The 11,524-nt window shown below is 30.3% G+C and overlaps 1 protein-coding gene across 1 annotated transcript; it reads right to left on the bottom strand.

The window, feature by feature from the left end:
• Positions 1-1,048: 1,048 nt before the first annotated feature.
• LOC149169897 (putative glutamine amidotransferase GAT1_2.1) lies at positions 1,049-5,574 on the bottom strand. Its single transcript, XM_089427190.1, has 6 exons — positions 5,438-5,574; positions 4,563-4,912; positions 4,287-4,469; positions 3,414-3,641; positions 1,793-2,014; positions 1,049-1,644 (listed from the first exon to the last, which is right to left on the bottom strand). Exons 1-6 carry the CDS (start codon positions 5,538-5,540, stop codon positions 1,345-1,347), a joined length of 1,386 nt encoding a protein of 461 aa, XP_089283316.1. The 5' UTR covers positions 5,541-5,574; the 3' UTR covers positions 1,049-1,344.
• Between the last annotated feature and the right edge of the window lie 5,950 nt (positions 5,575-11,524).

Here is an 11,524-nt window from a genome sequence, read left to right as displayed (position 1 = left end):
TGTACAACTCCCTACATCTCTTTGATCTCACATCCCCATATGCATCTCCTTAATTCTCACACTCCCCTATCCAAGAAACTTTGGTGAAATAATTAAAGTTTGATTTCTTTGTTTTTAATAAAAATAACTAAAGCATATTATTAAAAAATAATAATAAGATAAAGTGTAATTTTTTGGAAGTTTTTTTCCAATTTTTTTAAAAATTTAGTGACAATTTATTGAAATCACAAATTTGATGGATAATCCTTGGATAATCAAAGTGCTCTAAACATTTTTTAAGATGCTGAATCTATATATATAATCAAAAAACCAGTTTAAATAACACAAATCAAGATTTGACCTCAAATTTTTCCGCTAAAATTTCCACATTAAAAAATCCAAAAAAACATAGTAAAAACAACTCTTAAATTAATAATCACCTCGTCCGATGTTTTTACAATTTCAAATTTTTTAAAACATTTATACCGTGGAAGGAAGAAATGCCCCTAAACGGATAAATGAAATGCTTCTCCAATTTGTCCACAACTTAAGTTATAAAGTTATAAAATTGATGGTTTAAGAAGTTTTCTAAATTGTTGTTTTAAGAAAATTTCTAAATTATAAAATTGTGCTTTTAAGAAGTTTCTCGTTCTTGGGTAAATACCTTACTTGCCACGTCGTCCTCAAATGAGGTAATATATAAATATTTTAAAATTATAATTTATTTGTTTTAATAATAAATATCTTAAAGCTGTATTTTATTTTTTTAATAATAAATATTTAAAGTTGTAGTTTATTTTATTTTATTTATAAATATTATAAAGTTGTGGTTTATTTTTATATTTTTATAAATATTTTAAAATTGAGATTTTATATTTATTTTTAATTTGTTTGAAAAAATTTATATATATATTTTTTATTTAACTTATTTATAATTTGATAAAAAATTCTTCAAATTACACGTTTGAGTTTTAAATTTTTTCACTTTATTGAATCTATAAATAAAATCATAACTTATTTTAAACCAAGAGAAAATCAAAATTTGGCTAAAACGGAAATTGTTTTGGAATGGTGTTCGACCGAATCAAGCAAGATTTTCAAACTAGTACTTCGATTGTATTCATTGAATTCACGTTTTTCTTGGCCACCTTTCTATTTGCAAATGACATTGCAGTTATTGGAAGAAGAACGATGTATCCGCTTTTCACGTGGGAATCACAGCGGCTTACTTTCCCTTTTTTTTTACATCAAGTCACCACCTTTCTTCAGCGGCTTACTTTCCTTTTTTTTACCTCAGGCTTACTTTCCTTTTTTTTACCTCAACCTTTCTTTCTCTCTGTCCAGAAGTTTCAGTGATACTTCCTGCTAGAAGATGGTTGACATTTCTCGTTCCGAGGACGCATTAATCTTTTCCTCCAGAACCTCGGATCCAATTTGAAGCATCACACCATAAAAATCCAGTAATTCTGACAGCTGGTGCGTAGCCATCGCTCTCATTAATTTTCTCGCGGCCACTTTCCTCTCTTTTTCCTTCTTATTCATGTGAAGAAAATTTTCGAGATACGAGCCTGAGTTTCTAACTGTGGCTCCCATCTTCTTCAGCCTCTTCTCCTCTTCCACGCTCAGTGCTCCGCTTAGGTGAGGAATGTCGAATGCTGTGTTAAACTGGGGATCAATATCAATAAACAAAGGGAATTTAGTTCACAGAACCATACTGCAATTTTTTAACAAAGCTGAGAATTGTAACCAAATCTAACTAAGCAATTGGGATTAAAATACAAAAGAACATTTAGAAGTGAACTATTATTATTGCCTGAAGGAATGATGCACCCGGTTCCAGATCTGAATTTACAGCTGTGTCAATGGATTGCTTGTAAGTATTGTAATCCTGGTAGACAAGCTTAGCTATGGAAAAGCTTCGCACTATTCTTTTTCTCTGCTTTTCTGTCTCACCGTCAAGTTTCACGCTGACTTCACGTTGTTTAGTGGAGGCAATTAGCTTTCTCTTGTAAGCAACTACGGCCTTCACAAATTCCTGAAAACAAATGCAGAAATAATTAATTGAAATGTAAAGAAATTAAGCTTTATGATATAATTAATTGAAAGGTAAAGAAATTAAGCTTTATGATATAATTAATTGAAACGTAAAGAAATTAAGCTTGTAAAAATCTGCGGGCTTCCGTCATATGAGGATTTCTCTCTGAAAAAAATGATAAAGAAATATTAAAATTTTAGAAACTTAAGTTGGTGATGAGATTTGTTATTTTTACATTATCGATATAGCCTTATGAGTTACCCATACAAAGATTTGAATATTTGAACATTGATGAGACAACTTGCAAATGAATTTCCAACACCAAATTAGTGATAAGAGCAAGTTTGTCAACTCAACCCAAGTTCTTATTAAAAAATAATCTTATCCACTTGCAAATGAATTTCCAACACCAAATTAGTGATAGGAGCAAGTTTGTCAACTCAACCCAAGTTCTTATTAAAAAATAATCTTATGTGATAGGAGCAAGTTTGTCAACTCAACCCAAGTTCTTATTAAAAAATAATCTTATCCACTTATGATAAGTTGTAAAATTTATATTTCTCTAAAATTCTCTTTATTCAAAGATTCATAAATTAAGATTCTCTTTATTAAATATTCATTTTTTTTTAAAATCTAAATCTTTATTTTACTTTTATCATCTTATTATTCAACATGTTTAAATTAATCTAAATCTTTATTTTATTTTATGCTCATAAATAAATGAAGATACTCTTATATTCTGGATTAGGTCATAAATCAATGAAAGATGGTGTATATTAGGTTCATCTGGTCTATATCATTTATTACTGGATTAGTCACCTGTGCATCATTCATGGTTTGGATTATTCTTTTTTTATAGCATTCACTATTAATAAAGTTTAAATTAATTTTTTTTAATTTATTGTATATTAATCAAAATCTTTATTTTATGATTATAAATGAAAAATGTTAATATATTTTCTTCTATATTTGATGGTCATAAATGAATAAAAAATGCTATTTGATAGTCATATATGAATGAAATATGCTAAGAGACATGCTCTCTACTTAACTTGTCCAGTCAAATGTATTTTTTTAATGACATTTAGCTTCAGCTTAATGTATCAGGCGGAATGATACATGACTCCCTGCTATTTGTCTTGTCATGTAAGAAAAAACTACATTGGTATTTAAGCAAAACCATTCCATTTAACATGTTTATTAAAATGTATTTTTAATGAGATTTAGCTATAGTTTAATAGATAGAACTAGTGGCCTAATTTCTTTTATAGGGTATAATCTTGGTATGCTTATAGCATATTTCTATCTTTCTGGAATCTGAATGGACAAGTTTCCGGTCAATGACAACCATGGCACCACGCAAGCGAAAGATGAAGCAATGCGGCAATAACATTCATACCTGATAAGCACATGGACATCCTGGGTAATCGAAGGCAGTGCTCTCCGAGGCATTTTCTGTGCAGTTGGCATCTTGATCATCGTGCTGCATGCGTTCAGGGTGGAACTGGAGACCCATAATGAACTTTCCCTCCTCTGGGTTGTATACAGCAGGATCATAAAACGCTTCGATCAAACCATCTGGAGCATACGCCATGGGTCTGAATCTTTCTGCCAACCTCTTTACGCCCTGGAATCCAATTAATTAACTGTCAGCATTTCAATCCGCAATATACTGGATCTCATGCCAGGTGAATCCTGGCAGAAATTATAACTGTTGTTTTATTGAAATTAGATTTGGGGTTAGTTAATTTATTAGATTTTATTGAATAGAATAAAGGTGGGATTATTTGTAAATCGATTTTAAATGTCAAAATTTTATAGGCCGGAGTTGGTGACGGGAATTATTTTAATATTGTTTTTATTTTCTTACAATAGAGTTATATGAATTAGTATATGAATTAGTAATGGGATTTACTTTCATATTGCTTATATCCTCTTACACTAAGGCTATAGCGTTGTATGGGTGACCCCTCCAGAGATTTAGACAATGGTGAGACTACTTGTAAATGCCATACAACTAAGGTCGTATGATCCCTCCAAAAATTAAAACTGTAAAGAATATGAATGACCCCTCCAGAGATTTAAAATGAATAAAACTAGAAATAAATCCCATACAAAATGAAATTTGGTATATCTCATGCCAAAATAAATCTGAGCATAATTCCCAAAAATAACTTCCACCTTCTACCATTTTGAACATGTGACATGGCTGAAACAACTGGCCTACAGTTATAACAACTATTACTAAAACTATATTTAGTAAAAATATTACCTGATGATGATAGCTGTTAACCAGAATTTCTTGCATGCTATCCCCCTCTAATGATTCCTGAAACCATGCGTGAAGTGGAGTCTCTTTAACCACTTGGACAGGGTGTCGATGCCCATCATAGTTACCATAGTCCATGTGCATAACTTTGACACCTGGTTTTTTAGAAAGCTCCCTCTCTACGTCCTGCACAAAAATCCCTCCTGCTTTGCATTACTAGATCTAATTTCAAATACAATACACCATATGTTCAGACAAAAATTCAAACTAGACTCTCACCTGATACAGGGTTCCCCCACAAGCCACATTGAGGACCTGAGATCCTCTGCATATACCCATATATGGTATATTCTTCTCTAGACAGCGACGTGCAAGCTGTAATTCTATGGTATCCTTGGCTCTGTCAATGGCAGTATCACTGCTGTGCAAAATCCTAATTTCTTCAAGTTCTTGAGAAGAGAGACAGGACAGGTCGTTTTCATATAATGAAGGATCAATGTCCTCTCCCTCACAAAGAAGCACTCCATGAATTGGCTCAAAGCTGTCCAGTAGCAGGTTTACTCCTGCCACTCTGGGCACAATAACAGGAACTGCTCCATATTTTACAATCAGATCTAGGTGATATTCTCCTGCATGCAAAACCTTCCATCTTGTTTAGAATCATTTCAACTTTTGTGAGATGAATTTTTGTAAAAGATAAATTTATCATAATATGGGGGGAGCTGGGGGAGCTCCTGCAAATCAATTTTACACTAAAATTTTAGAAGCTGGAATTGGTAATCGATTTTAAACACTGAAATTCTAGAAGCTGGAGTTGTTAATCGATTTTAAAAATTAAAATTCTAAAAACTGGAGTTGGTAATCGATTTTAAACATTAAAATTCTAGAAACTAAAATTGGTGATAAAGACTTGTATTTATTTTGCTTGTATCTTCCTGCACTACCTGCATATAAGTAAAACATTTTACAAAATAAATTCAAAAACACATATTTTTCAAAAATTCATCTCTGAACGGTTGAAATTACTCTGATTACAAATAACCCATAATCCAGATTCATCCATTACTATGCATGAATGGATTACAAATAACCCATAATCCAGATTCATCCATTACTATGCATGAATGGAAAAACAGAGTAGCAGACGAACATACCTACAAAATCAACGAATTTGTTTTTACGAACTGTTCTTCTCGAGACTATGAGAACCCTTGGGAGCACTGAAGAGATAATCTCAGAGGGCGAGTGATCCCCCATTTCAGCTTTTTCAGCTCTCTGTTCAATGAAAAATAATCAGATTATGATTTAATGGTTTGATGGGACGAATTTATATATAAAATAAATGGTTGTTAAGGGCTGATTAAGCTAATTAGTCAGCACAGAGAATAAAATTTCCAATTTTTAAGAAAATAGCCAGATGGATGGACTGGCCTCGCCCTGTGTTGACTTCATGGCGGCCCCGGCATTATCTGCGACACCAGATCTAGATGGCTGACACGTCACTTTTACGTGGCGTCCCGTCTTCACCTTCCTTATCTGGATAGCAAATTTTCTGGTGCTAATGACATTGAATTCCTATATTCGTATATTAAAATAAAGATTTTATTAGTTAATTAATTAATTAAAATTATTTAATTCGCCAACACATTCGCAGATGCGCTCATTGGTCAGTATTACCTATTTATTATCAGAAATCTCGCTTCAAAAAAATTGAATTCCTAAATTTAAAGTGAAATATTATTATAAAAAAAACCGTTGCATATCGCCGCGTCACGGGATGGTGGTGACAAGCATTGCCGGCGGGTAGGAGATTAACATGAACATCGCAATGCCTCGTTTTCAGTTTAATATTTGGAAAAATACATCACTGGACATGAAAATCAATTCACAATTACCAAATTTTTGTTTTCAATTGAAATTATATTAATAAGGCTATAAAAAAATTATATATTTGGGCCATAGACCCTTTACAAATACAACGATAATAATAATATAAAAAATAAGATTGCGTGGAACGCCCTTGATTACCATAATATTCCATAGTATATGCTTTGTACTTGAGATTGAAGCATACAAAAAATAAATTTCTTGGCACACCATTGATTCATGATAGCTTGATAATATTCAGTAAATATTCTCTATTATATTTTTATTTAATTAGTTATGCTATTGCTAGGTAAGTGACCCTTAATTATTTATAAATTTGTAAATAAATTAAATAAGGATGAGGTTAATTTTATAATGTTTATAAAAAAATCATTTTTTATAATATAAAAATAAATATTTGTTTGGAAATTGAATTTAGAAAAAGAAGATAACAATTCTTATATATAAATGTTATTGAGTGACTCCCATGGTTAAGAACATGTGCTTTCTTATAAGAAGTAGTAGGTTCAAAAACAGCGGGATAGAGTTTATACATGTGGATATATTAATGGTAGCTTGTTGTGATGCAAAGTCACAAGTTATTTTCAGTATTGGTTTGCAATAAGCTGGTACTAGCTCCACCTAATTGTGATTTAAAAAAAAAAATGTAAGATTCCAGAGGAGGTAGAGTTTATACATGTGGATACATTAATGGTAACCTGTTGTGATGCAAAGTCACAAGTTATTTTCAGTATTGACTTGCAATATGTTGGTACTAGCTCCACCTAATTTTGATTTAAAATAAAATAAAATAAAAAAAATATACGATCCTAGAGGGGGTAGAGTTTATACATGTGGATACATTAATGGTAGAGTTTATACATGTGGATACATTAATGATAGCTTGTTATGATGCAAAGTCACAAGTTATTTTCAGTATTGCTTTGCAATATGTTGATACTAGCTCCACCTAATTTTGATTTAAAATAAAATAAAAAATACACGATCTTATAATTTCTCTTGAAATTTCAACCCTTTCCAAGTCACAAAATACTATTAACATGAATTTGAGAATTGCAATATTAATAACTCCATCCAAATTTGATTAAAAAAACACTATATTTATTCTTTTTTTTTTTTAATAAGAAAAAACGACTTCAATTATTTCCATTGTTTACATTTGGTAACAACTCTTTGATGGAGATTGTATATATTATTATGGTAATTTGGCAAAGGTCAAAATGTATATAACTAATTAGAAACTCATATTTATTTATTTTTTTAATAGGAAAAAAACAACTTCAATTGTTTACATATGATAACAATTTTTTGATGGAGATTGTATATATTCTTATGGTAATTTGGCAAAGGTAAAAAAAGTATGTAACTAATTAAAAACTTATTACCTAAGTTTAATTTCCCTAAAGTGATTTCCATTCCTCAACCTCTCCCCACAAGGTTTGAACTTATGATTTGGAAAGAACTAAACCCCAAGCAAACCAACTATCTACATTTCATAGTTATGATATATCTTATAATACAACAAACAACATGGGAAAGCTAGAAAAATAACTCTAACTGTATTGCCACAAACAAAATCATTCACATTCCATCTAATTTAATAATTTAACCCTATAAACTACACATTTACTAACACCTAGAACATTGCTTAACACCAATAACATATATGAGTATAAAAGACAAACTTAAATTTCAGAAATCCAAATATTCTAACCTTTCAAACTCTTGCAATCAACGTTTTACACTAATCAAATTTAAATCTAGAATCACAACCCTCCTCATGTGAACCACCACTTAAACAAAATGAGATTAATTTTTTTTTATAAATAGATATTCCAAATCTTCAAAACTTAAAAGGTAATTGAATTTTCTTGCTAAAATGTGATAAGTATGTCATGTTTACTCTATCTATTAGCCATGCCACAAGCTATAAACAAAAAACATTAAATAATAATAATAATAATAGAATTTGAAATGTGAAATTTTATCGTTATGTGTTTACTTTTAAATCGAGAATTTTAAAATTATATTCATGTTATTATTTTTTTTCAAAATTTAATAATAATAATAATAATATATATTTAAAATAGAAATATTTTATAAGAAATAGTTTATCATTTATGTTAGGTGCTAATGTTTTTAATTAATAGATTTTTGTTTTTAAAGTTACATGTAAGTTATATTATCAACGGTAAAATCATGCTTTAAGCAACTTTCAGTATACATAATTTTGTTTAGAATTGGTCACATGATACTAAATTTTTCTATCTAACTATCAAACCACATCCTTTAAAAACAATAATATAAATACAAAATTATCAATTAAGCATCCTTATCACATTGACTGACAGTGTAGCGGGAAATTAAAAGAAAGCGTTTTGGCGTGAATATAAAAAGGAAAATAGCGAATAATTTATCTTGCTTGCCAGCTCTATCTTCCTCACAATTGGCTACTTGTTAAACAAGATGACTGGCTGGCCCAATTGGCTACTTGTTAAACAAGATGACTGGCTGGTCCAGTTGGCTTATACGGATTAAATGCCATGACATATACAAACTGAAACGCATGGCTGCCACCTTTCTCGTTGCAACTATCTCTAACGATACTACCCTTTCTATCTCTAGCCCCCACACGTCCATAGATGTGAAGCTCATGTTAATGGCAATATGATTTATAGCTGGGTTGGATCTCTTGCAATTAGTGGGATCAATGCTCTTGGTTGATGGCACGACATTAATGTTTAGACTTTAGCTTATTATGAATAATAATAGCTGGTGGTCTCAGTTTAAAAATAATATATTATTAGTATAGATTTATTTTAAATATTTATTTAATATTAGTTTAGAAAAATTTAATATTTTTATGTGTAAATTAATTTTTTCACATGTAATTTTTTTATAAATTGATATTATTTAAATATTTTGTATAGTTATTTATTGACTTGTTTTCTATGAAAATTTTTTTAATCAATTTTTAAAAAAAATACTAAACACTATACAATAACATGCTTACTACAATTAAATGAAAATAAAATAATATTTAATATACAAAATAAAAAGCAAGCACAACCTTATCATCAACTTACTATATAAAAAAATAAAAAAACTATTGTCCACGCTAATATTTAATAGGACTCCCACCTAAATTAAACTAATGTTAATTGCAAATTCTGACCTCAAAGAACATGAACCACAATCAACCATTCACGATTTTACCAAATCTATTAAAAGATACTTGAAAATTTACCATTGCATTTTCAATGATAGCCTGTGTAGGGAGACATCAGCCATCTTTTACAGATTCGGAAAGAGATGGAAACGAAGGAAGTTAACTTTTTACTTCACGTTTTGTTCATTTTCTATGTTAACTTTTTGAATTTTTGTTTATTTCCAAGTTAATTTTTCGACTTTATTGTTGTTAATTTTCTAAATTATATTTTTATTGTATTTTTAAAAATATTTTAGAATTTATTATTTAATTAAATTCAACATTTAATTTTAAATGTCAAAATTAGTATAATTACATTAAAAATATTAATGTGATTGAAAAAGTTTCATTTGTATTTATTATTGATAAATATAATAGATATAATTTGAGTGGGTCTAATGGATAAGAGTATGTGTTTCTTCTTAAGAGGTTACATGTTTAAAACTAGAGAGTAGAATATGTATGGTTTTTTTTATTATAAATATAAAATTAAACTATTTCGCAATTAGTTACATTTTTTGAGTGGTTCAGTAACATTTTATCAAAATCTAGGTAAAACCCATAATTAAAAAAATAATACTAATAATTTTCAAACCATCCTTAAAAAAAATAATAATAATATTTTTTCAAACAAAATAAGAATAATAATCTTTCAACGCTGAAAGTTTTTTGGACTATTGAGCAAACGGAAGATATATTTGAAAAATCTAAGTCAAAGGTGAAATTTATTTAAATGAAATTTTATTTGAACACAACCAACTATAATAGTTAGTTTTAAGAATTTCAAAGTTAATTTAAAGGATTAAAAAGTTTATATGGTCTTATTTTAGTTGGCGGTGGCAGAATCAGGTAGGGAGGTTAGGAGGCAGTCCACATGTGACTTCAATGGAGGATGAATGGAAGGCACCTGTGGTGGATATGTGACAAGAGGAATTGGAAAAGTAGTAGTTACACCAAAAAGTGGAGAGTATGAATGCAAGGCACATGTGCTGAACACGTTTCGGATTAAATGGACTCCAAGTTTCAGAGGCAAGTTAACATGGGTGTCCCGTCCTCACAAACAACGTTAGTGTAAATAATCACTCTTAATATCCGAAATTAAGAATAATGTAACCTTCACACCTGAGATTTAAGAATAATGTAACCTTCACAACTATGTCAGTTTGTCACAAGGTGGGTGAAACTTCAACATTGAAATTCGGTGAAAAGATAATTTTATTTATTTTTGTAATCGAACTTTATAGCTATGGATTAATTTTATAACATTATGTTATAAGTTTATGATATTATGTGATAGTTTAAATTTATAATTCATTTTTTTGCAATTTTAAATTTAAATTCTTGTAAGATTATGATAAAATTTGGTAGATTTTTTTGAAAATCTGGGTTGTAGTGGTCAAATTTGAGGATTTTGGGTCCCTAAGGGTTCTTGATGGTGTTAAATTCATTTCCACCATAAAAAAAAATGGTTCAAACACACTAGCATTTTGATTTTTTGAAATGGTGAATTTGTAACGTCAATATAAAACAAATTTGCCCTGAAAATCATGGAAATTTCTACAAGATTTCGACAAACTTTTTCCAAAGATTGGGGCAACAAGGAGTGGAGGCCAAAACTTTGATCTTGAAATCCTCCATGAATAAGTTAGCAACGACAAGGGAGAGTAGAGATCCCATCACAACACCACATGTTTGTTTGTAGAATTCCCCTTGGAAGTTGAAAAAGGTAGAGTTAAGGCAAAGGCCCACTAACTTGGTAGTGTCTTCATCAGTGAATTTATTTATGACACTAATGGCACCATGGGCGAGAGAAGTTAGACCTTTTTCTTGATCATCTGAACTCTCAATCTGACTCCATCAAATTCACAATGGAGGTTGAGGTTGATGGGTGCCTTCCTTTCCTCGATGTTCTTCTCTGTAGGTTAGATGATGGCTCCTTGTCGCACCGTGTTTTCCGTAAAAAAATTCATACATCACAATGTATTCATGCGAGCTCCCACCATTTTCCAACCCAGAAATTTGGAGTTCTTAATACTCTTGCCACCCGGGCCTTAAGGATTTGTGATGGCAGTCACCTCGAGGAGGAGAAATCTCATCTTTTGAAGGTCTTCAAAAAGAATGGCTATAGCAGACATCAAGGTCTTAG

Source organism: Pinus tabuliformis, chromosome 4_2, assembly GCF_031772625.1.
Source record: "Pinus tabuliformis cultivar Carrire ecotype Pingquan chromosome 4_2, CPIR1, whole genome shotgun sequence".
Classification (NCBI taxonomy): domain Eukaryota; kingdom Viridiplantae; phylum Streptophyta; class Pinopsida; order Pinales; family Pinaceae; genus Pinus; species Pinus tabuliformis.
Note: the sequence above shows the minus strand (reverse complement) of the source record. Positions and strands in the feature narration are given on the sequence as shown.